This window comes from Vitis vinifera, chromosome 2 (genome assembly GCF_030704535.1).
Source record: "Vitis vinifera cultivar Pinot Noir 40024 chromosome 2, ASM3070453v1".
In the NCBI taxonomy this organism is placed as follows: domain Eukaryota; kingdom Viridiplantae; phylum Streptophyta; class Magnoliopsida; order Vitales; family Vitaceae; genus Vitis; species Vitis vinifera.
In genome coordinates, this window is record NC_081806.1 from 4,489,706 (window position 1) to 4,515,313 (window position 25,608).

At 37.4% G+C, this 25,608-nt stretch overlaps 3 protein-coding genes across 6 annotated transcripts; 2 read left to right on the top strand and 1 right to left on the bottom strand.

Moving 5' to 3' along the window:
• Nucleotides 1-1,070: 1,070 nt before the first annotated feature.
• Nucleotides 1,071-6,070, top strand: LOC100253287 (uncharacterized). Of its 3 annotated transcripts, none has more exons than XM_010663844.3 (2): nucleotides 1,071-3,662; nucleotides 5,227-6,070. In XM_010663844.3, exons 1-2 carry the CDS (start codon nucleotides 1,342-1,344, stop codon nucleotides 5,345-5,347), a joined length of 2,442 nt encoding a protein of 813 aa, XP_010662146.1. In that variant the 5' UTR covers nucleotides 1,071-1,341; the 3' UTR covers nucleotides 5,348-6,070. The 3 variants fall into 3 exon arrangements, with proteins under 3 accessions (XP_010662146.1, XP_010662148.1, XP_019073048.1); XM_010663846.3 differs by having other exon boundaries at nucleotides 1,072-3,616; XM_019217503.2 differs by lacking the exon at nucleotides 5,227-6,070 and having other exon boundaries at nucleotides 1,072-4,059.
• A 5,586-nt stretch (nucleotides 6,071-11,656) lies between these two features.
• On the top strand, nucleotides 11,657-19,702 carry LOC100243038 (deoxyribodipyrimidine photo-lyase). Of its 2 annotated transcripts, none has more exons than XM_002266447.4 (9): nucleotides 11,657-12,271; nucleotides 12,710-13,050; nucleotides 13,131-13,371; nucleotides 13,596-13,753; nucleotides 13,875-13,911; nucleotides 14,133-14,191; nucleotides 18,568-18,649; nucleotides 18,740-18,811; nucleotides 19,065-19,702. In XM_002266447.4, the coding sequence occupies exons 1-9, from the start codon at nucleotides 11,942-11,944 to the stop codon at nucleotides 19,236-19,238; spliced, it is 1,494 nt and encodes a 497-aa protein (XP_002266483.2). In that variant the 5' UTR covers nucleotides 11,657-11,941; the 3' UTR covers nucleotides 19,239-19,702. The 2 variants fall into 2 exon arrangements, with proteins under 2 accessions (XP_002266483.2, XP_019080098.1); XM_019224553.2 differs by having other exon boundaries at nucleotides 11,667-12,271; nucleotides 12,710-12,926; nucleotides 13,136-13,371.
• A 3,951-nt stretch (nucleotides 19,703-23,653) lies between these two features.
• LOC100260132 (IRK-interacting protein) lies at nucleotides 23,654-25,608 on the bottom strand. Its single transcript, XM_002266526.5, has 2 exons — nucleotides 25,230-25,608; nucleotides 23,654-25,085 (listed from the first exon to the last, which is right to left on the bottom strand). The coding sequence occupies exons 1-2, from the start codon at nucleotides 25,320-25,322 to the stop codon at nucleotides 23,736-23,738; spliced, it is 1,443 nt and encodes a 480-aa protein (XP_002266562.3). The 5' UTR covers nucleotides 25,323-25,608; the 3' UTR covers nucleotides 23,654-23,735.

Consider the following 25,608-nt stretch of genomic DNA (forward strand, 5'->3'; position numbering starts at 1 on the left):
AATAAGTTAATTTTATCAAATAATTTTATTATTTAAAAAATTAAGTTAATAATTTAAGTATAATTTAACTTAAAATTAATTTAATTATTTCTGTCTACCTAAACCCAACAACCAACGGGTAATAAGATTATTGGTTTTAATTTTTAGTATTTTTTGCTTTGAATGCACTGACAACTTATACAAGAGCATTAAAAAGGAAGGATAACTTCACAAAATGAATGATAAGAAAAAAGATACCCATGCAAAAATAAAAGCAAATGACAGAAAAACATTAAAAATGAGGTTGGCATGAAACAAAAATAAAATAAAATCCTGGGTGGCGTAATTAGATTGGCATTATGAATTTATGAAAATGATAATTTTGGTTTTGGGGTCATTAAAGAAAATGGGGAAAAGACCAAAATGGACACACTCATTTACTCGGTCTATGTCACCTACTCTGGTGGCTTTTGAAAAACCAAAACCAAATGCACCTGATGAACTTTTTCAATACCATTCTCTTGTCTGGGTCTGGTCAACACTGCCCCCCACACCCCTCAAAGAAAAGAAGGAACTGGTGTGGAATTCATTAAATTCCTAGGTTGCCCTTTTTGTGACCTCACCCTCAATAAAACCACATGAGCAAGTAGTCACAAATGGAAACCCAAATTTTCCTCTGTGCAAAAAGAAATTGGGGGAAAAAAAAGAAAAAAAAAGAAGAAAAAAAATCCTATTCCACCCTCCACCCCACCAAAAATTTTAAAAAATTAAAATAAAATCTAAAGGGAAGAAAAAGAGAGAAACAGACAAAGGAGAAAGGCTCCCCCACAGGGGCCACCACGACATTAAAAAGAAGAAAACATGAAAATAGTGTGGCAAAAACTAGAGCCCTTTTCATGGCGCGTGAGCCGCACTCCCCAATCAGAGGAAAGTGAGGACCAGTGTCAGGTTGTGTTTTTGGTACGTAGGACTGTTGTGTTAGCCTCATAGCAGTAGTTTTCCATCCACATGGCTGGTTTCTTTCCCACGCGCAGACAGAGAGTGCGTGGGGACACGCTCATCTTTTACAACAGCACCACCAGAGAAGAGTCTCTCTCTAGGCTCTAACAAAGCAACAACCACTTTGTTGGGAGACTAGTTCTCAAAGACCCATCACTGAAGCCAACGCCACAACCCCAGATCGCCGGACTCCGTCATGGAACACCGGCCAAGTGTTAAATTCAGGCCGGCACCGGCGGGGTTTCCGGGGTGAATGCAAAGGAAAAGGAAAAAAGCTGTCATAGCCTTGGAAAATGAAGAAACAGAAATAGAAGCCGAAAACAGTACTGCGTTTTTTTTTTATCTTCTTCTTTTTGTGTTCCAATGGCGGCTACCAACACCACGCCACCCATTGACTCATCTTCTGCTGAAGAACTCACAGCGAAGGCTGTGCACAAGAGGTACGAAGGGTTGGTGATGGTTCGAACCAAGGCCATAAAGGGAAAGGGAGCTTGGTACTGGGCTCACCTAGAGCCCTTGTTGGTGCACAACAATGATACTGGTTTGCCCAAAGCCGTGAAGCTCAGGTGCTCGCTCTGCGAAGCCGTTTTCTCCGCGTCGAACCCGTCTCGGACGGCTTCGGAGCATCTCAAGAGAGGAACGTGTCCCAATTTCAATTCTGTGCCCAAACCCATTTCCTCAATATCACCTTCTTCCATGGCTTCGCCTTCTTCTTCGGTGCAACACAACCACCGTAAGCGTAGTAGCTCCTCCAGTGGTGGCGGTGGCGGTGGCGTGGGTGGGGGTGGTTCTTCTGCTTCGTACCAAGTTTCACCACTGGCGATGGTCGATCCGTCGCGATTCTGCGGTGAGCTGGCATACTCGCCGGCGGTGTCGACTACTGTTGTGACTGCCAGTACTGGGTCTTTGTTGCCTCAGCAGCATTTGATGTTATCAGGTGGAAAAGAGGACCTGGGAGCTTTAGCCATGTTGGAAGATAGTGTGAAGAAGCTCAAGAGTCCCAAAACTTCACCTGGCCCAGCTTTGAGCAAAACCCAGATTGATTCTGCTTTTGATTTTCTTGCTGATTGGCTCTATGAGTCTTGTGGGTCTGTCTCTTTCTCAAGCCTCGACCACCCGAAATTTCGGGCGTTTCTCAATCAAGTCGGATTGCCGGCGATTTCTCGGAGGGAGTTCGCTGGTCCTAGATTGGATGCCAAGTTCGAAGAAGCCAAGGCTGAGTCAGAAGCTAGAATTCGAGACGCCATGTTCTTTCAAATTGCCTCTGATGGTTGGCAACCAAAGCATCATGGGTTTCTGGGTGCAGAAAACTTGGTGAATTTAACTGTGAATCTCCCAAATGGGACTAGTGTTTTCAGGAGGGCAGTGTTTGTTAGTGGGAATGTTCCTCCCAAGTATGCGGAGGAGGTTTTGTGGGAGACAATTACAGGCATTTGCGGGAATGCTGTGCAGCAATGTGTAGGGGTAGTTGCAGACAAGTTTAAGGCCAAGGCATTGAAGAATTTAGAGAATCAGAATCATTGGATGGTTAATCTTTCTTGCCAGTATCAAGGGTTCAATAGTTTGATTAAGGATTTTAGCAAAGAGCTTCCTTTATTTCAGAAAGTCACTGAGAATTGTTTGAAGGTTGCAAATTTTGTTAATAACCACTCTCAAGTTCGTAACATCTTTCAGAAGTATCAGTTGCAGGAGTACAGGCATGTTGAATTACTAAGAGTACCAGTTCGAGAGCATGAGAAATTGAACTTTGAACCTGTGTACACAATGCTGGAGGATATATTGAATTCAGCTCGAGCACTACAGTTGGTTCTTTTAGATGAATCATATAAGATAGTATCAGTAGAGGACCCAATTGCCAGAGAATTTGCAGAGATGGGAAGAGATATGAGGTTTTGGAGTGAATTGGAAGCGGTGCATTCACTGGTTAAATTGATCAAGGAAATGGCTCAGGAAATTGAGACAGAAAGGCCACTAGTTGGGCAATGCCTCCCACTTTGGAATGAGCTTAGAGCAAAGGTGAAGGACTGGTGTTCCAAGTTCCACATTGATGAAGCGCCTGTGGAGAAGGTGATTGACAGGCGGTTCAAAAAGAACTATCACCCAGCTTGGGCCGCTGCCTTTATACTTGATCCACTTTATTTGATTAGGGACACTAGTGGGAAGTACCTTCCGCCATTCAAATGTTTGACACCCGATCAGGAGAAAGATGTGGACAAGCTCATAACTCGGCTTGTATCGAGGGAGGAGGCTCATATTGCGCTAATGGAGCTCATGAAATGGAGAACGGATGGGCTCGAACCAGTCTACGCGCAGGCTGTTCAGTTGAAGGAGAGGGACCCCATTACCGGAAAAATGAAAACTGCAAACCCTCAGAGCAGCAGGCTTGTGTGGGAAACTTACCTCACGGAGTTCAAGTCACTAGCAAAAGTTGCAGTTAGGCTTATCTTCCTTCATGCAACCTCATGTGGATTTAAGTGCAATTTGTCTTTCTTGAGATGGGTTTGCGCCAATGGGCACTCAAGGGCAGGCATGTACAGGGCTCAGAAGATGATATTCATTGCAGCCCATTCCAAGCTTGAAAGGCGGGATTTTTCCAATGATGAAGATAAGGATGCAGAGCTCTTGGCCTCCACAAATGGTGAGGATGATGTGCTAAATGAAGTTTTTGTTGATTCATCCTCAGTGTAATGTTTTTTCTCCTCCTCCATTAGAATTTAAATTTGTAGGATTTATTGAATTCTTTCTGCTACTTCTTTTTTCTTTTTGTTTTGTACTTGTTTACTTACTCTTTAGAGGATTTTGGGTCTCGGGTGGGAGGAATAGGGACATTGATAGGGAATTGAATTTTGTATTGCCATTACTAAGCCTCATGGTTCAAGCCATTGCCCACCTCTCACCCTAGAATGATGTGGAGTTCTTGGATTTGCAAAACAGAAACTCTTCTTGTTTGTAAAGATAGAGAATGCTGCATAAACAGTAGTTCAGGACAGGAAGAATGTTGTAACATTTTGGTTCCTTGAGTAATTTGGGATGAATAATATTTCTAAGGGGGAAGTTTTTTTATTTCTCCTTTGATTTATACATCAATCTTCACAACAAGCACCAATTTGTGGTCATGAATTAGTACTTATTTTTCTCTTCAGCATGGATGGAAAATCTATATGAGTATTTCTTTTGCAATGCATAAATCAGTTTCTTCTTTCTAAAGCTTGCTATTTAGTTTCAAAACTGCAATTTATAAATATTCATAGCCATTTTTCATGTTTCTTAACATGATATTGTGATTTAGATTTTTTGCAGCCATCATTTGCCTTCTAAAACTCTTCATCACATTTTTTTTCTATAGAATCATGTGACATTGAAGGTAGCTGATGTTTAAGTTTGAAGTCAATGCAAGTCTGAAATTGCCCACTAGTTTGAATTTGTTCAAGAACAGACATTCATATGGATACCTTATTAGGTCATCTCATAGTTCCTTATTTTACAAGCATGATATACTATTTTTGCACAGTCTTATGTGTCTATTTTTGACTGCATGTGCCGATTGGATGGAGCCATTGGAGAAGGCTTGGAGGTTTTTTTGCCTGAAAACCCTTCAATCTCCATTCTTTTTTGTACTAGAACTTTTGGGTCTTTTGCTGGTCCTTTATTTGCTAATATAGAGGCCTCTTTCTAACTATTGTTGGGATGGGGACCAAAACTAGTACTTTTGAACCTTACTATCTCAACTTCTAGTGAAATTCCAACCTAAAGTTGGCAGACTCCAGGTTTTGGTTCAGTATGCACTATCAAAACCAGTACTTCAATGACCTTTACCATACTCACATCTAGCGAGATTCCAAAACTAGGTACTGTTCTTACCTCCATTGAGCAGCTTTTCCCACCATGGATAGATTTTTTTTTTTTGGCTATCTGTTTTGCTATCTTGGCAGTTAAAAGCTGAATCATATTCAAAGCAAGGTTCAAACTCCTTGTAGCTGGAAATTCTCAGCTTCTGCTGTTTTTTCTTTTCTGTTTTCTGTTCATCTTTCATGCTTTTAATTTCTCTTGACCAGAAATTTGACCGCATTTGCATTCATCATTGTGGCTGTGTGTTTGAAATGTCAAAATTGGAAAAAAGAGCTATTGGTTTTACAATTGTTTTACACTTGGGTATAAATTAAACATTGGGGAGAAAAAATTAAATGCTTTGTTTCATCTGAAGTCTTAAGGTAAAATATCATACTAAAATCGTATTGTTGATGGCAGAAACAATGGACAAAAATATTGTTGGACTGGAGATGCCGCCATAAGATGCGTGATTGTTAATGGAGATGGTTGTAGCATGATTAAAGAGGAACTTATAGAAGGGATCCAAGGGAGGACTTGATTTGAAAATTTTTGCCTTGGAGGCGTCTTTTTGTAAGAGGCCAGAGGTTGCTGGAACTGGTTGGGTGGATGGCAAGCCAGGTTTAGCTATGTGGGTCAACAACCTCGGAGGGGCCTGAGGGCAAATCTTTCTAGCTGGAGGAGCACTTCTCACTGTTTTCATCTCATCCACATCTTCTGGTTTTTGTGCCTTTGAGAGAGTGGAGCCCCACCATGAAGGAAGTGGAAGTCTTTTTCTTGGCTGTGGTCGTCATGGAGAGAGAGATCAGGGTCCTTCCATCAAATCATCTTTGGGTAACTTCTCTTTTAAACATTCCAAAGCTCGTGACGTCCATGCAGAGTCATTGGGTGATGCTCCCCCATGATTGTGAGAAAGGTCCTGAGAGGACCCCAAAGCAAAGGAGGCCTGTCGGCATGAAACAACACAGAAGATGCTTGATAGTGATTATGCAACCAATTTCAACTAATTTTTCTGCTTCCGTGTATCTCTGAGACTTGAAATATCTATATAGCTTCCTTAGCAGGAATTGCTGCATTGTTGGTGGAGGTGGTGCTTTTATCCACATTTCCTCCTTTTCTATCTCCGATCCTCAATCATGTTTTTACAATTTCCTTAAAGCACTATCAAGATTACTGGTACTGGGTTGGTGTCTACTTATCTCTAAAGAATCTTTACAGGTGTATTTGCCGGAATACAAATAATTTCCCTTTGGTGCTTGCTACATTCTACATTTTGTATTATTCTGCAGAAAGTATGGAATTGTGTTTTCTTCTTGTCTCAGAATTTTATCTACGTCTCTCCGTGGACCCCCTCCTCTGTACAATTATTTGGTCAAAAGGCCTCTGCAAAATAACCCATGCTGGGAAAATTGGGAGAGTGAAGATCTGAGGCCACTTTTCTCTTGTAATAATGTCACAATTTTCTATTCTCAGCTAGGCATTGGATTATGATTCTGTTTTAATCAATTGGCTCAAGCTACAAGTAGAAGAGGGTCTTAAAGTTTAGATATGCTTTACAGTTTTCAGATACAACCAGTCCTATTAATTTTTTTTGTAGCCCACCAAAGGGTGTTGGGACACCAAATGGAAATGAATTTGCCAAATTTTCTCATTCTTTTCCACCAAACGTTGGCACTTTACATGACCAACTTTTGTTGTATTCATCTTACATAAATTTATGTGGAATGTTACTGTGTGAGCCTCTGCTTTCACACCAGAAAGAGCCATTTGGTAAAATTGGAAATGGTAGACATGGAATTGATGCAATGAGATAAGCATCTTTTGGTAATGAGTAACCCAAGTAGATTTAAGAGATTTGGCATCTTTTGGTAATAAGTAAAATCCAAGTAGGATTTCAAACAAAACAAATCCGTACCTTATCACCCCATAAAGCAATTTTGAAGCCTCTCTCTCTCTCTCCACTGATGGATTTCAGATTCACCCTACCCACCTTCACAAACAGTAGAAAGGTGAAAAACTAGAAAAGAAAAAAAAAATCAAATGGGGCTTCCACTTTTGGCTAGTGAGGAAGTGTGTAGAAAAGTAGAGTTAATGGAGTAGAGTATTATTTTACCTTTGAGGGGGGTGGGGGGGTAGGGGAGGAAGGGAGGTGGGGGTCTCCTTATTACTCAGTGGAGAGACACAAATTCTTGTCGGCAGAGCTTACTAACACTGACTTCTCACCAAACTCTAATAAGAGCGAGTATTAGATGGTGGTATGCCTCACTCCACTCATTTTTCTTTGTAAAAGGAGAGAGAGGAGAGATAATGATTAGTATAGGACGACACCCCTTCTCTTTATACAAGAATCTTCCCCTCCTCCAATGCTCCACATACACACAGATAGAAAGAGATAGAGATCGACAGATACCTCACTTCCTAATCCTAATCTATTCACCACCCCTTTTCCCACCCTCCTCCATCTCTGTATATTTTTTTACTCGCATTTTTAGCCTATGCTTTAATCATGAGGGTTAACATAATGGCTCTTTGTCAAGTCAAGTCCACATACACTCAACCGTAACCAAAAACCAGACTAAAACGTTGTTGCTGTCACTCTTTTTAATTTGTATTTCAAAAATGAACGGTTCGAGAGAGATCAGCCCGGCATTAAAATAAAATCAAGTGGCAAGAAAGCGCGTTGTATATCACGAAACGCTCTAAAAATGTGTATCGGGTGTGTCACGTCGTTGTTAATAAGTGGTCCATGGACCACATACTGATAGTTTTTTTTTTTTTTTCATCAATGCCAGCCAAGGGCTGCTCCTAAGGCTTCATTGACAAAGCAGTAGAGTAAACAGCTGCCTTTTCGGAAAGGAAGATACGATCTACTTTAATTTGACTGTGCTCTCACATGGTACACTATTTTTAAGCCTTTGTTTTGAGCGTCCTCTTAAAAATGCTGCCAAAAAGTCTACTTTCTTTGCCATATTTTTCACCAACCTCCAGCTTGATGTTTTTTTAATGCGTGTCCTTGTATTACAAAATTTCTGAATACAGTTGGTGGTCCTGCTACCCGAATCCTCCTAATTTGCATGTATATATATGAGGCTTTTGCATGATTACTCTTGTTATTTGGCATACTTCCCATTTATGCTCTCATATTCTCATGATTCTCTTTTGGTCTTCACATGTCTTGTTCTTAAGCTTCCAGACAAATTCCCATCTTCCTTTCATACTCCTCAACATGCATGCCTCAACCACACTTCTCAAAATCATTTTTTGTCACCACTCGTTTCTAGAAATGTATACCATCCCACCATCTTTTTTAAATGGTGGACAATTCAAGTCCCAGAGGGATGGTATATGTAAGGCCGGTGTTGACAATTATTCCTTGAGCATTGTCTTAAGTCACCCTGCTAGGAAAAGGATTAAAGGAGTTGGAGGAAAGACGGAAGGGTAATGAACATCCGCTCAGTTGTTTTACCTACCTCTTTACAGCTAGCAGTCATGTCAGATGGCACTTTTAAACTTCAGTGATTCTGACATAGTAGTCAAGCACCACTTCACACCACTCTGCTTTACTCGCTTCTTCTTTCTTCGAGTGTTCATTATTTCCTCCAGCATATTTTAATTTCCCAGCTCCTGTACGCTACTATGGTAGTAGTAAATGTAAGCCAGCCACAGCCCACAGGGACGGACCCCTTTAAATTGAGTAGACTAACGGCTAAGTCAACCGACAATTTTTTAAATTTACTTGGACAAATAAACATGATGACACCCTAACAGTTCCCAATAATCCTCTGCCGGCGTTTAAATTCAAGAATCAAAACCGTGGGTGGGTTTACTGGGTGGGAATTCCAGAAGAGGATGAAAGGGTCACGTGAGAGGTCCCCAAAACACGTGAGGGTGAATTTTGAAGTATACCACAATTATTATTTGGGTGGAGCAATCGAGGCACCTATCATACTGGTGCAACTTTTACAGTGGGTCTAAGCAACTGGGTGGGTCCTACCCACCACCTAATAATTATAATGTGATGTATTTGGAATCATAATACCTGACCCAGTATATTTATTGGTAATCATATGGGCCCTACTGTAGGCAGTATCGTGGGCGGTTGTACATCAGAGCCGTTGAGCTTGTTGACTGAGTTGTCAATCTGAATTTTTTGGCAACGGGTAGGTCCCATAGCGGATTCGTGAGACTTTTGTCACTTTCAAACTTGAGATTGCTGTCTCAGTGATTTAAGGTTTCTTTGTTGGAAGTGAGTCCACCAAATGAGTGGCTGTAATTGAACTGGGTCCAGAGTTTCAACCCCGAAACGGCACCGTTTCGTAGGGAGGTAAGTAGGAAGTCCCCCTTGCCGTCTTGGCAGAATCATTTTTATTGATGTCCACGCTCCCATCGCCTCCGGCTGCCGAATGCTTCTTCTAGTCACGTGCGTAACAACTGTTTTTGAAAGATCCATGGAATGGAATCTCTTCGGTCAATGTCCGTACACATGACGCATTACTTTGTGACTTCGTGACGTCATTTTGGCTCCTCGAAAAATATACCTTCCTTTGTTTATAGACATAGGAAAATAATATGATGTAATTCCAGAAATCTCCCCACGGTTTGACTTTATTACATGGTCCGTACTCTGTTTTTAACACCACTGCCCTTCACGTCTGGCGCTGAATATAATAGGAATATCCTGATGTCACACGCTGCTTTGCACTTGTCTGACGTAGCCCTTTTAACTTACCTTTAATTTAGAAATAAACTAAAGTAAAATTAGGATTAATTATTGTAATTATATAGCTAATTGTAATTTAATGCTTTTATTAAAAATTAATTTAAACGAAATTGAATCTTATGGAATCATGCAAAGATAGAAAAACTTGAACCAATGATGAGAGAAAATGAAAAAATATAAATAAAAAAAAAAAAGGGCAGGCGCGGCTCGCGGAGGGGACATGGCTGATTTCTCACGTGCTTGAACAGTGAGAGGCACGTGTGGACATCCGACATGGAAGCAGGTGGGATCTGGTGCGACAACACTCATGGCACAATGTGGGTGGGAGTGGGTATGAGTGCCCTTTTTTTTTTTTTTTTTCTCTCTTTAATTTTTATTTTATTTTAATATTTTAAATTTCCATGCAAATGATCCCTCCTTAACCTCCCCCATCAATATAATTTTTTCTTAATATAGTTTCGGTTAACACTTAGCTTTCACGGACAACGAACCAAATCATTGCTACCATGCTCTCCACTTATTTCACAGAATTTGTTATTATTATGATAAATAATTCTCCTAATCTCCATCCCCAATTTATAATTAATAATTATAGTCAGTATAACCAAACAATGGAGCGGACAATATTTTATAATATTTAAGGGGTTGGTCCATTACCTTTCTTTTTTCCTTTTCAAAAATATAATAATTAAATGTGTTTTTATATGTTAGTATGTTGAAAATGAGGGCTTCGCTTTTGCTAGCTTTGTGGGGGAAAATTTTCCAATTAACATAATGTGATTGAGTACCATTATTATACTTTTTCTTTTATGCCTTTTTTAAGCGGTCAATCATGCTTTGATTTAGTTTTTCGATGAAGTGCCGAAACTGCCCTTGCTCTTCCGGATTTGATTTAATTGCGGGAGGGGAGTATCGTCTTTCTGCAATGTCGGTCCGCTTTTGAGAAGAAAAGAGTAGAAAATGAGATTTGGTGGGTATATTTTTGAAAGTTTATGGGGTTGCTTAGAACAAAAGAAAATTCGTTCGATTGCTCGCCTGCCTGCCTGCCTGCCTGCAGTGTTTAGCGCGTTCACATGCTGCGAGTGTAAAATACATACATGATTTCTCCAAATTGGAATTCGTGTGGGAGCGTGTTGCACGTGAGATGAGAGGTTTAGTGGGGAGAATTTTAAATGAAAGATGGTTGTTGTTTTATTAGAAGTGGCGTTTGTCGTATAGCCAAGATCCTAGCAGATTCTCACCATTTCATACGAAGCTAATAATTCCCATTATAATAAATTAAAATTCAAAATTCCATGGGGATAAAACTCGAATAGGACCGCAAAAGCCGAGGATACTTATACCCCGCACATGCACACCATCACCAAAAGCTGATGTTTGTCATTTGCTTGTTTCTTAGTTTTAATCTTTGGAAAATATACCTTGTTGTTCCCAGATTATCCCAACTTTTACCCACAATCAAAGTCTAGTTTTTGTAAGACTCTATGTGATGTCAACGGTAAGCAAAAGGGCGATGAAGAAGGATAAAAAAGCGCGATGTTTGAGACTGAGACGACGAGTCTTACTCCAGCCCAAGGTCATCTCCACACATTGGGCCAGTTCAGTAATTAAAAAAGAAAGCCTAGCCCAAGCTCCCCTTCAGGCTAAAAGTCTAGGCCCAGAAAAATCCATGGGCTCGGGATTATATTTCAATTGAAAAGCGCGTGTCGTTTCTTCGGCCCATTAAATTTCGGTGTCGGTCATATCTAGGAGTGAACTTGAATGGGTAGGTCCATTCAGCCCTAACACTTTTATAATATTTTTTCAACTTAGAATTTAATACTTTTATAATATTTATAATTTATATTATTCCATATATTAATACTTATTTTCTTCATTGTCTTTGTAGATTGTTAGAAGAAGTATCAAATTATAATTATTTTCTTATTTTTATATAAAATATATATAAATATATAAAGAGAATTTTGATCATCCAATAATCAATTCAATAAACTAAAATCTAATTCGATCAACTCGAAGTTAAAAAAAAAATGATGTTGAATTATGTTTGAATCAATTTTATACCTGGCATTAGAGATTAAATTAATTAAGTTCTTAAATAAAGATCATCCGGGCATCCCAAGTTCCAACCCTAAATTATCCAGTGAAGTGGGCCAGAGCATGGCTAGGGAAGGTGCCTGTTCCGACGTCACACCTAATCACACCCAACGATTAACTGTCACCCTGACCAAAAGAGTTGAGCTGTGGACGTGTCCATTTCAAAGCCACAGATTTAACGGTCTCATTTCCCTCGCTTTTTGGCCGATCTTCTGCTTCAGACTTCAGTAGTCACACCTGGCTCACTTTAGCCTTCTTCGAACTCTCTTCCCTACGCTTACCGCGCACCTTAGCAGGCACTCTAGGGCTTTCTCATCCATGGCCTCTCCATCTTCAGCCCTTAACAAATCGTCCATGGTTCAACAGGGAAGAATCAGGGTTTTGAAGGAAGGATCCACGCCGTCTGGTCGAGATGCGGGTCCCGTAGTCTACTGGATGTTTAGAGATCAACGGTTGAGAGACAACTGGGCATTGATCCACGCCGTTGATCAGGCCAACAAAGCCAATGTTCCTGTGGCTATAGCCTTCAATTTGTTCGATCAGTTCTTGGGGGCCAAAGCTCGGCAGTTAGGGTTTATGTTGAGAGGTTTGCGACTTCTCCATCGTGATCTCGAACAAACTCTTCAGATTCCGTTTTTCTTGTTTCAGGCATATACCTTCGAAATATTGGCTAGTCTTTTAGATTCCCATTCTGTTTGGTTGCCGGGAAACTGGGAAAAATAAAAGATTTTTTATTTTTATTTTCTTGCCAAACTGGTTATTTGTATGACAAGTGAGTGAGAAAGGCGGTGGTGTTTGTTTTTTTGGCTGAATAGAAAAAGCTAAACTTTTTGATCGTTCACTTTAGTTATATTGGTTAATATCTTACTTTTAGCTTACTATTAAGCCAAAAAACAAACACCACCTTTGAACTAACTACCAAAGTTATATAATGTTACGGTTTCAGTTTTTAGTTTTCTAAGCAATCTGTTGAATGGAAATTTTGTTATGTTTGAGAGTTTTAATTTCTTTCTTCTTTCTACTCCCGGCAACCAAATAGAGCATTATAATTAGGAACTTATTATTTTGTGCGTTCGTTCATTTTAGGGGGAAGCCATAGAAACTATTCCCAATTTTCTTAGGGAATATGGAGCTTCACTTCTTGTAACGGACTTCTCACCTTTACGTGAAGTTCAGAAATGGAAAGAGGAAATTTGCAAGAGGGTGGGGAAAAAAGTGTCCATACATGAAGTTGATGCTCACAATATTGTGCCTACTTGGGTTGCATCCGAGAAATTGGAGTATAGTGCTAGGACAATAAGGGGTAAGATCAATAAACTGCTTCCTGAGTATCTCATTGATTTTCCAACATTACAACCTCCGAGTATAAAATGGGCTGGCACAAATCAGTCCATAGATTGGGATGACCTGATTACTGAAGTTTTGAGGTAAACATTCAAATTTGGTGGAAATGGGTTTAGGTTGATTCTTTGAAACTGTGATATTAATAGTAGTTTTATCTGGCTAGGGAAGGGGCAGAAGTCCCTGAAATCAAATGGTGTGAATCAGGAGAAAATGCAGCGGTGGAAATATTGATGGGAAGTAAAAATGGGTTCCTGACAAAGAGGTTGAAGAATTATTCTACAGACCGGAATAACCCATTAAAGCCTGGAGCGCTCTCTGGTCTCTCTCCATATTTGCATTTTGGACAAATATCTGCACAACGGTGTGCCTTAGAGGCAAAAAAAAATCGGAAAAATTGCCCTCAGGTCTGTGGTGTAAGATCTTGGGGTTGATTCTGTGGCTTTAATCTTAGTTTAAGAATCTGATAGTTGATTTTGATATGAATAAACCTCCTTGAAAGCTGAAATAGCCTCATTGAGTGTCAATATAGCACATGCTCCCCACAATTTGCATTTGTTTGTTCCTCATTTGTTGTTCAGTAGTTATATCTGCTTTCTAGCTCAATCTGCCTGCACCCATTATTTTGAAGGCAGTTGATGTGTTCTTGGAGGAGTTGATTGTGCGGAGGGAACTTGCTGATAACTTTTGCTTCTACCAGCCTCGATATAATTCATTACAGGGGGCATGGGAATGGGCGCGTAAGACCTTGATGGACCATGCCTCTGACAAGCGAGAACATATCTATACGTGAGTGGAATGGCCTTTTTTTTTCTTATTGCTTATGGCTAAGGCAGATGGAGTTTTCTCTTTGTTACTCGTTGATTTTCGAGTAGGGTGATCAGACTTTTGAAATGGTTATAATCTGCAGGAAGGAGCAACTGGAGAATGCACAAACTGCCGATCCTGTAAGCTGAAATTTCAAAGATTATTTTTTTAAAATGCTGTTCGGTTTAAAGAATCTTGATGTTTTAAGGTTTATTTCATGGTTGCCATACCTTAACAAGGCCCATTACTGGGATTTCCATTTGCATTATTAAAGTACTGAAGCCTACACCATCTCTATATCTTATCATTGTCTTGATAATTTAACTATGCTATTATTGTAATTATTAAATTGCAATTTCAGCTCTGGAACGCTTCTCAGTTGGAGATGGTTCATTATGGGAAGATGCATGGTTTTATGCGGCAAGTAACTTCTTAATGACTACATTCCTTTTCTTGGTTGCAACTTCTGGAATATCTTATAATATCTCTTTCATTCCTGTGTTTTTTCTCTCTTTCGATTATAGGGGCGGGGAAGCTACTGTTTACTATTATTACTATTATTATTATTATTATAGTTCTTCTTCTTCTTCTTATTATTATTCTCTTGAACCTTGAAACTGTATTTCAAGACCCCTGTTTCTCTGATAAGAAAATCTCTGTAACAATATCATTGTAAGTAAAGTTTTATTTTGACAAATATCATCTGTTCTGTTTTGTTAGTTTTCAATGTTGTTTTATGTTTTTATGTGTTTTTATGATGATCCTCAGATCCTATAAAAAATGTTATCAGAGCCAAATTACTATTCTTAGGCTTGTTCAGTGAAGTCAAGTTAAAACTTAGTTAAACTAAATTAAGGAATAATGTTGGTCAGCCTTAGACTGTTGGTAGAAAAGGGTGGTCCCATTGGGCCTTAATCTCAGTCCAGCAAAAGTTTTAATAAGATTTAAATAAAATGAGTAATTTATTAAGAAGGCTTACACATAGTAATAGTACTAATAGTATGTCTAGAATGGATAGTAATTTTTATTTTTTAGAACCCGCTTCAAGACTAGACAATCAAGCAAACTTTTCAATGGAAAAAATGGAAAATTATTACAAAATTGGTCAATACCAAATCAAGACATTTAGACTATATATTTGTGTAGGACAAGAACAAGAAGCAGTTCAACTTCTTAATCCTAAAGATATACCACATTTAAAGAAAAATTACAGATTACTTCACATAGGATCTATACATGTTGTTAAACCATTAACAAAACTAGGATTAAACAAACCTGTTTGTGTTTGTTTAGGAGATGCAAGACAACAATTTTGGAGATTCAGTAAGTGGGTTATTGGAATCAAACATGGTCCATTGACCAATTTATTTCAATTGTTATCCTAATCTAACATTAAGTTCTATAGATGATGAGTCCCCTTTACAAAGCTTTAATTCTTAATATTCAAACTAAAGGATATGACCTAGATTCAAGATCCAAATATTCACTAATAATTTACAAATTATATTATAAAGCTTTGACAGCTTCACTCAATCCCAGATGCTTGATGTCATCTCCTTTAGGAAAAACTTTGATATTCCAAGCAAATGATGAACATCCATCAACAAAGGTTCCTATGTGGTTGGCATAGGAACAGTTGGCAACTTCAAAATGGGATTTCAAAAATCAACCACCCCTTAAAAATTGAAAATATGCAACTTGCCTATTATATTGAAGACAGAGAAGGGATAATAACCATAGAATTCTCTCCTTCAACCTCTAGGAATCAAGACTATAAATCAAGAGCTTCTTCCTCTAGATTTTCTTTTAGTTACACACCTACAAGAAATAGGAATCAAGAATTATAAGGAGTAAAATTTCGACCTTATATTCCAAGACCCATTCTATCAAGAAAATGAATTCCCAAGACTTTCCCCCACTTAGTCTCAAATTTAAGAAGACCTCTTGAACCAACACAATTATTCACAATACCTAAAAATTTTGAGATTAACAAAGATTATTAGATTTGAATTTCTATTAAAAAGCAATAAAGAAAAGAGAAAATGGTTCTTTTCAAAATTCTCCCAAGAAAAAAGAAACAAATTTAGAGAAGAATACTATAAATATATGGAAGAACATCAAGTATGTATTCCTATGTTTATTTGGTTTGAAATCAATGCCTTTAATAAAAAAAAATAGAACATCCTTTTATTACAAAATCTATAATGTGGAAGTAATAGCTCCGCCTTTTAAAATTATTTACAAAAAGGAAGACGAAACAAGAGGAGTGATATTAAAGTTATTCAATAACAAAATAACTATACAAATCAAATATTAAAAATGTTAGTTGGTCAAGTAAATAGAATAGAAGACAATAAAGTTGAAAAGCACCTCAATTGATCCACTTCTTAATGAACTTATTAAAAAATTAGAAAAATTTGAAATATTTACCCCTTCTTCTAATACTATTAATGCCTTAGAAAACGTTCAAATTAACCATAGAAGAATTAGAAAATATATTCAAATTTGATGAAGAATTGCAAATCAATAAAATTCATAATTATCAATCAAAACCTAAAACAAGAAATTACTATCTTAGATGAACTCTTACTTACATGCAACATGAAGAAGGAAGTCATTTCACTTAATCAAAATATGATAGAGAAGGAATATTTGAATGAAATACATATGGAAAAAGTGAACATCGAATATTTAATACTCATCAAGAAATGATAATGACGATTGTTGCCTACAAAGTAAGAAAAAATACAGATCACATGATTGCATATCATCTAGTTGTAGGATTCACAGGACAATTAAAATGATGGTGGGATAACAATCTCAATCATCAAGACCACAATTATATTTTAAATGTTATAAAATAAGAAGATCAATGTGATATCCCATATCAATTAAGGGTAGAAGTTCCTCGTATTACATATGCAGTGCTCTCCTTTAACTGTGTAGAGGCATTTTAAAGCTGTGAGGGTCCATTCTGCCTAGAATGGACAATATCTACATGAAAGGAAAAGAATCATTACAAATAGTACTAAAGTCGGTCCCTAATCTTGATGTGAGACTTTGTTTGTTTGACCTTACTGTAGTAACCTTGCAATCCCATGGGATACAAAAAAAATATATTATCTCTACATAGGAGGGTGAATGTGATATATCCCATATTGGTTAGGAGAAGAAATTTTTGACACTATATATATATAGTGAGCTCCTTTTAACTATGTAGATGTGTTTAAGCTTTGAGAGCCTATTGAGCCAATGAGTTTAAATGGATAGTATCTAAAAAGGGAGAAGGTTGTTATAATCAATTTCAAGATGTTGTAAATACCTTAATAAATGTACTAACAAAACATTTCTTAGGAAAACTCTTATAGTGGGATATTGAATTAACTTCAAAATTAGATTTTGAGGGAATCGGTATTTTCATATTGATCTACATAGCCCATGCTCGAGCTCATATTCCTTGATGATAGAGTTTATGAGGGTTGTATGAGTTTTTAATTCACATGTGTATATAAGGGTACTTTGGTAAATATGCAAGGTCGCACAGGAGCTTATGAACGAACTCTCTAAATTGAGCTAATTGATTAATTGGAGCCAAATTTTGTTAATTAATTAATTAGGATCCTTTTTTGGTTAAATTAAGTGACCTAAGCCCAAGGTGGGCTCAAGTCACTAAAGCCGAAGGGAAGTCTATAAATACCCCATCTTAATGGTTAAGGCTTCAGTCTTGCTTCTTGTCCACTTAGAGAGAGAGAACCCTAACCTCCAATCTCTATGAGATCTCTACCATCTCTGTGTCTAGGTTCAAGGAAGAACCATCGGGCGGAAGACTCTACGTTTATAAAAGATCTTCTATGGATTTGGTACTTTCCATACTGACAGGAATTGATCTAAGAATGTCTAGATCTGATGTAATTGATTCTAAAGGATTAGATCTAGATCCTAAACGGCTTTTATTGCTTATTTGCTTCTATTGCTAGGATCTAGAGAGCCTTAGGAAGATTGCATACACCTAACTAATCCAGGGCTAGGGAATGGAGTAATCCAAATTTCCCCCTACATAAATGTCCTGGTTTTCCACATTTATGGGAGTCTTAGATTCAGATTTTTTTTATAGTTTATAGTTTTTGTTGTTTCTCATTTTTCTCTTTAATGCATTGTCTTTTATGGTTTTTATAATATTTTAAACATTTATGATATTTTTTCTTTCTTTTTTCTTTTTTGATGCAGAGGAGGAGTTAGGGTTTCATCCATGCACTGAGCACAAAAGGATTCTAACTCCTTTTTACTAGATTTGAATTCTTTTTGAATTCTTGCATTAATTTTTAACAAAGAGCATAAAGATAAAACTTTTTGATTTATATAATTAATAATTTCTCCAATACATTTAAGGCTTCATAAGTAATTACACCATCAAATTTTTCTTTGATCCTAAGTTTGACTCTTTCTGGAAATACCCTTGGAAGACCATCTGTAAATCTGTCTTTTCGGTGAGGTTGATTACCATCTGTTCTGGTTTTATTATTATTATTACGATGCTGTGATGTTCTGGACAGTGTCACATCATTCTGTTTGATTGCATCATAGTTTGAATATACTTATGGAAACATTTAACTATTTGATGCATTAGCTTGATTATTGAGTTTCCAAGTTTTTCGAGATCCTGATTCTGTTGCCATTAAAACAAAATGTATAGTTGATAATGCCTTCTACACTAGAGTAGTTTATTGCAGTTTTGAGGTTTTTTGTTGGAGATATATTTTGTGGGTTTAAACAAAAAAGATAAAAAACATTTGCAGGATGTATTGGGCAAAGAAGATCCTTGAATGGACCAGAGGACCTGAAGAAGCCCTTGCAATATCAATTTATTTGAACGACAAGGTAAGTTAACTGAAATACCAGGGTGCTACCATGAATGCTGTTACCCTAACTCTCTGCAAGTTTCTTTACATATAATACATCTGCATGCAGTATGAAATAGATGGGAGGGATCCAAATGGATATGTTGGCTGCATGTGGTCGATCTGTGGTGTTCATGACCAGGTTTGACTCTTTCTATGTGTGTGTGGCTCTCAGTGTAGAGAAGCATGCACCTATTTTAACTGAAAATGCAAAGCAAGTTACTAAAACTCTGCTGTGAGGTAAGATGATGATGCACCATAGGAACAGAATGAACCATAAATATTAGGTATCGAAAGCAATCCTATCTTCTTTTTGAATAAAGAAACAAGGCTTCCTAAATTAAGTCCCTGGCCATTTTGATACATGAATATTGAGTCATTGGCTCTCTTTTCAGGGTTGGCAAGAGCGACAGATATTTGGGAAAATTCGCTACATGAACTATGCAGGCTGCAAGAGGAAATTTGATGTTGATGGATACATTGCACATGTTAAGAGGCTAGTTACCGAAACCAAGAAGAGGAAAGCAGAAAGCTCTCTAGGTAAGGAAGCAAAAGAACTTCGCGTTTGAAATCTAAAGGAATCAGAGTGGATGTGGGAGAACCACTGAAAACAAAATTTCATGCTTCCTATCTGGTGGATCACTTAACACTACAGAAAAAAAGTTAGTAACATGTAGGCATTAGTTTTTTTGACAAGGGGTCTGCTAATTTTTTCTTAGCCCACAGTTCTGAGACCATTGGCTTTTGTCGTCTTCTTTTGGCTCTGACAAAAAATTACCACTATTTTTCAAAATGGCCTGATAAATGTATTTATATCAAGCAAAAAGAATGGTACCTCGTCTTAATTGTGAATCTTTCATTGAAATGGATGTTAGTGACAATGGCTTTAGGCTTTGGAATTAATATATGCTGTTAGTTTAGCTTGGGTGTAAGGATCTCTCATAATGTTCAGAATATGTTATCTATCTTATATTCATCTGTAAGGTAGCCTTATAGGGTGAATATCATGGGGCTATTAAGCTGTTACAAGAAATCTTGTACAACAAATTGTGCTTTATACCTTCTAAATCATTTTTTCTGATTGAATTTTTGTACAAGCTCGTATTTATATTTAATATGTCATGCATCTTTAGCCATTGGGACTGATAAGTTCACATATTTACCAATTTACCGAGTATAGTACTCATCAATTTACTAGTGAGTATAGTTTTGTGTAGATGGCTTCTTTCCGTTTTAGTCAATTTCTCTATTGACATTCTTTTACATTTTATAGTTTGGGATGTTCATAATTTCTACCACTTGGAAATAAAAAACGTTATCAATAAGAATATCATTTTGATTCTATCTTTTTTACTAACCTTTTTCATAGGGTTTTCTTTAAGTTTTCGTCTTCTAAGGAATTTAGAATCAGCTAGTTTGCACACCAAGGATATGTCTTAGAAAAACTTGCTATTACATGAATTAATTGTTTTGTGGGTTCATCAACACTTGTTTTTCTTAGGGGGTTATCTGACATTGACACTTTTTATGTCAATACATGCATTTGGTGATTGATTTGCAATTCTTTGAAATTGAATATCCTTTCAACTTCTCACCCACATTTGAAGAATTGTTGTAGTAAGGATGATCTTTGATCTTCCTTTAGAGTCCCATTGAAACCAAATCAAACCACAAGATCTTGAACTTTCTTCAACAATCTAAAATCTCTTTGGATCAAACCACCCTCAATCTATAATCACAAACTAAACACCAATCCAAGTTGCAGATGATATCATTTCCTAAAGATTAATTATAAGGTCATTATTGTAATATGACTACTAGGATTATTTTAGGGAGTAGTATGTTGCTGTTTCAATTTATTACTTCTAAATTAATAAAAGAATGACAGAAGAGAGAACACATTCCCCTCTCTTATTCCATGTTCTTTAACATGATATGACAGCAAGTTTTAAACCCTGACTCCTTGTTGCAAACTGGATTTCAATTGGACATGGACTTTTTGCTCATTTTGTTATTCAACTAAGTTACTTCAATGTCATTTGTTTAAATGGTTTCTAATAGCAATCTTGTTCTTAGGAGTTAAACTCAAGAAAATGTGATTTCTCTTATTGAAAACTATGGCCAACTATTGGGTGCTTACAGTGGGAACAATTGAAGAAGCAAAGTTTCTCTTTGCTTTCAGTTTTTCAACAATGTTTTCAGAATTGGTTCATTAAATCAAGAAAGTTATTGAATCACGTTTCATTGGTTGAATCAATAGTTGAATTGCGATCGAATTGTGATATCAGTATTATTTCATAAAAATACTATTTATATAGTATTAAAATTAAAAATAATTATAAAAATTAAGAATATGTAAATAATTACAAACATAGTAATTTTTTTTTTCAATCTTTGATATTATTAAAATAAATCATGGTAAGAATAATATAAGTATATTAATATTTTTTATTTTATTAAATAAAATATATATATATATATATATATAGATATATTCATAATTGAAGAAAAAATTTATTATTTAATTTTATCAACATGTTAAAGCTATATATTTTATTATTTTACTAATTTTTATACATAAATTAATAATTAAACATTACCTATAGCAAACCACCCTTCACTATGAAATATTTGTTGATATTGAATTCATGACTACCTTCTTTTAGACCTCCTTTTTACCATAAGATAAAAACATGTATGCTAGTGTCATATATGATTGTTCTTAAGAAGGTAATGTCTGCTGTAATACTAGCAGTCTCTTTTTCTACAACTATAACGATCGTACTATAATAGTCATCATATTTGAGATTGCATTTGTATTTGCATCCATTGTCACCTTCGTACGCATCTAAAATTCCAAATATTAATTATTTTTATATTGTTAATAATTAAAAATCAGGATAATATTGTAAAAATGTCGTTGGGAAGGTGTGTGCATGGTCCCTGAAATTCTTGATTTGACTAGTCATCACAACATTTTATGTTTATATTATCACAAATAAATATAAATGGAAGCAAATGCAGAAGAAAGAATATTTCATGTAAAAATTAATTATTTAAATTTATTAAATATAGGTAATAATAGAAAAGTCTTTTTAAAGAATATATTCTAATCGGAAAATATAAAGAAATTATTTGATATATGGTATAGGAGACTTCGTATTTTTATAGTTTGTTTATTTGTGAAAAGAAATTAAAGACAATTAAAGATTCATAATAATTAATAAGTAAATAAAATTTTTATAAAAAGAAACAATATATTAAATAAATATGTAGAAAAAAAAAAGGTTAAAAAAATATAGAAATAGAATAATAAATTAGAAAATAAAAATCATTTAAATATGTATTTATTTTATTTATTTATTATTATTTTACTATTTATCATTCTCTACTACATTTAAATGTTTGAGCAAATAAAATATTAAGATAAAAATGAATAAATTGGTAGTTTATCTTTTCACCTAACGATGATATTTATAACATTCCACTTCGGATTAAAAAAAATTTGATATTATATAAATATGAGTCTCTTTATTTTAAAACTGTTAATATCTTTGAGTTTAAAACATATAATATTTATAATTACAGGATTTTTTACAAAAATAAGTAGGGTGTAGAGGAATATTATAAACTTTTAAAAGCAAAATATTTATATAAATTTTATATATGTTGTAAGAACCATTTTATTAAGTTGCAATTTGCAATTTGTCTGCATTCTGAAGGATGGGTCACTTCATGGAGTTCCGTGCATTTTCTTGAGTCTTCTCTTGCTCCTGTTTTCAAGTGCCAAGAATCATTTTTGTCTTAATTTGAATGTGAGACAGAGAGGGCTTTTGGGCTTATTATCAACCTATGAGATGTCCGTTCAAAGACGTCTATTAGGCATTCCACGGGGCCGACTTTGACATTTTCAAATTTCAACAGCTCCGCGTCAGTCTTTGGGTCTAGTTCATCCAATAATCTGAGGCCCAAGCCTATCACATGTGCGACTCTACCCAAACCCAAGGAAGTTTCAAGTGCATATGTCATGGATTAGCGAAAATGCCTTGACGTATGCTGCTTCCTCAAGACCTGCGACCATACATGGCAACCAATTTCGTGCTTTGACAGCCCAGTCCCTCCCAAACATCAACAACAATCAACTGGTTCTGGGTCGGAATTACAACGAACTGGCTATATACTGGTGCTGCAATGTCGATCCATAGAGAACCACGATCGTCCATAGTCCATAGACCACTTGCATTTCTTTTAATACAATGGTGCACTCTGCGGTGTTCAGGACCTTGATTCATTTAGATGCATATGAATGAATCTAAATTTGCAGGTTGCTTGTAGGGTGAAGGGACAAGTGACAATTTTCCCAAATGACAAAAAGATAAAAATAAAAGATGACAGACTCCAACTGAATTTATGGGAGAAGTTGTGAGTGTACCAACCTGTTGGGACTAGTCATCAGGATCGGGATTCAACCTCTTGTCTAGCTTATGGTAAAACTTGTGTAGAACCCACAGCTACCACAACGCATGTGCCCATGCACAACCAGTCCTTGTCAAAAGACACAATACAATGCCTCCTTGTACAGCATGTGCAGGACGTTTCGGCTGAACCTTACATGGTGGGTTGGCACTCGGCCGTATGCCAACAGAGACAAGCGGCACCCATAACAAAAACAATAGTAAATCATATTATGGAAGTTCCAAATCTCATTCTCGAGAGTATATACATACCCGTCATCCATATCCACATCTTCGGTTTTTGATATTTTGTAATTCCATCCACGTAGTTGGGATCCATGAGAAAACGTTATCTCATTGGATCATTGCTAGCTATGCAAGTTGAACTAAGCCCTAGAGGAAAAAGGGAATGGAAGAGACAAAAGAGACCAGAGTGGACCAAACAGAGAATAAAACAAAGAGAACAAGAAAATGCCAAATCCTGCTTTGACCTAAGAATCCCAAATCCCGAACGCACCAATTTCACATCATCACCATAAACATAACCATAACCATGTTATAGAATAACGGTAACCAACATCAAAATTATCACAAGAACCCAAAAAGTTGTAACTAAATTGTAGGGGTTAAGGGCACACCCCTGTCTTGATTATTATCATTAGAGTACCTGCAAAGGACCTTGCACTTGACCACGTTGCCATAAACATAGAACCCCGGTGCCACCATGATCCGGACCATGACTGGGACCAGCCTCCGAGCCTTGTCTCCACCCATGTCGTCCATGTACACAGTGTCAAACTTCGTCCCAGTCTCAACTCTAAAGATTGGCAAGCTCGGGTGCACCGACATGGCCAGAAGGTGCACCAACCACACGCTCTTGGAGGCTGAGAAGAACGCCTGTAGCAGCGGCTCAGTCCAAGCACGGTTCCAAGCCAGCATAGCCACGATCTCACTCATCTTCCTGTCACAGAATTTACTGAACTCCTCGCTGAAGTGCCTCGTTCCTTTGTTCAACACTTCATCCCATGTTAGCCCTTGTAGAATGTTGAATGACGCGTAGTTCGCTTCGCATCGTTCTATTGGGTTTAGAATTTGATTGGAAGCATTCTTCTGGAATCCAACCGACTCGAAGTCTTCGAAGAAGGCCTTGCTCAGCAAAGCTTCTAGGTAGACGAGGAGGGTTCTAGGGTTCTTGGAGAGCGAAAGTTTTACATCGTAAGGTTGAAGGAGGAGTGATATTCTCTCGTAGACTTTACCTCCAATTTGCCGGAGTTGCAAAGTGAGCGATCGGCTGAGGAGTCGAATCGAAGAGCGGGCTTCTGATACTGCTACCAAGAAATGTTCGATCACCTTATCGTGATCGCGAATTTTGAAATGATTCGCTTCGATTTGTTGATCTTTCCTTGGCCGGTACGGTGAATTGCCGCTGCAAACGTCAAGTCCCGACTTTAAATTGTGGCAGTAGACTTCGAGCTTGTTCAGCTTTTTCTCCAATTCAGCCATGGAGTACTTGAGCCGAGAAGCTTCGAGGAGAGCTTCGTCTCTCTTCCTCGTAGCTTGAATGAGCTTGTGGGATAGCTCCGCCACGGCGATCTTCCAGTGCTCTTCTCTTGCCGTCCACGATGTATCTGACGTCCTCGGACTCTTCCTTGTAAACGACGAGAGTATCGATTTGAAGATACCGTTGGGGCTTGCGAGCGACGACGAGTTCCGATTCATGCCGGCGTTGTCCAGAGGAACCACGGAGATCTTTTCCCGGGCGCTTGGCCGACACTTGTTGCAAGAGACCGTACGGTCGTCTTCGTAAAGGCTGTCCGAATCCGTACGTTTTCTGGTAGACTGTTTTCCATTTTTGTCAGATTTATGGATGGGCGTCGGATGGTGTTTTGAAGGGTCTCCTTTGTCTGTACAAGAACTTGGAGTCACTTCGTCTTCTTGTTCTTCCCTTTCGCACTCTTGAATCTGCAGACGATAAACGAAGAATCAATAACCAAAATCCAAAGTTTAGCCCCACTTGTTTTCCAATATAAAAAAAATACATAAAAATGCCTGAAATTGTTTTCCCGAGAAACAAACAAGGAGTCGGGGGTCAGGGGTTATACTTACAGGAGTGAAGTGAGGAGACCGGGGAGAGGGCGGAGGGCGCGAAGGGGAGGCTCTAGAGGAAGACGGAGAAGAAGAAGAAGATGATGGAGCCATGGTTCAATTATCTATCAAATTTTATCTTATTGGTTTCATCTGCATACGTAGCTTTTCTTTTTAAAACCTCTGCAGCCTGTATTCTCAGTTATTTACGTAGAAATTCACACTCGTCACTTTCTTTCCTTTTCTTCGGTTGCATTTTCGTCGTCTTGTAATCATGACCATAAATCACAGGCACGGTAGGCATCCCCGGCCTTCTGATCCATAAACCCATAGTGGATCCTGATCATCCCACGTCATCGATCTTTTAGAATCTCCTCAGAGGCTCAGACCTCACCTCTGT

Excerpts from the sequence above, each read along its gene's own strand:
- LOC100253287 (XM_010663844.3), top strand. The coding sequence starts at position 1,342 with ATGGCGGCTACCAACACCACGCCACCCATTGACTCATCTTCTGCTGAA. Across the intron at positions 3,663-5,226 it reads TTTGTTGATTCATCCTCAGT|AAACAATGGACAAAAATATT; the intron begins GTAATGTTTTTT and ends TGTTGATGGCAG.
- LOC100243038 (XM_002266447.4), top strand. The coding sequence starts at position 11,942 with ATGGCCTCTCCATCTTCAGCCCTTAACAAATCGTCCATGGTTCAACAG. Across the intron at positions 14,192-18,567 it reads AAGATGCATGGTTTTATGCG|GATGTATTGGGCAAAGAAGA; the intron begins GCAAGTAACTTC and ends AAACATTTGCAG. Across the intron at positions 18,650-18,739 it reads CAATTTATTTGAACGACAAG|TATGAAATAGATGGGAGGGA; the intron begins GTAAGTTAACTG and ends ATCTGCATGCAG.
- LOC100260132 (XM_002266526.5), bottom strand. The coding sequence starts at position 25,322 with ATGGCTCCATCATCTTCTTCTTCTTCTCCGTCTTCCTCTAGAGCCTCC. Across the intron at positions 25,086-25,229 it reads GGTCTCCTCACTTCACTCCT|ATTCAAGAGTGCGAAAGGGA; the intron begins GTAAGTATAACC and ends TATCGTCTGCAG.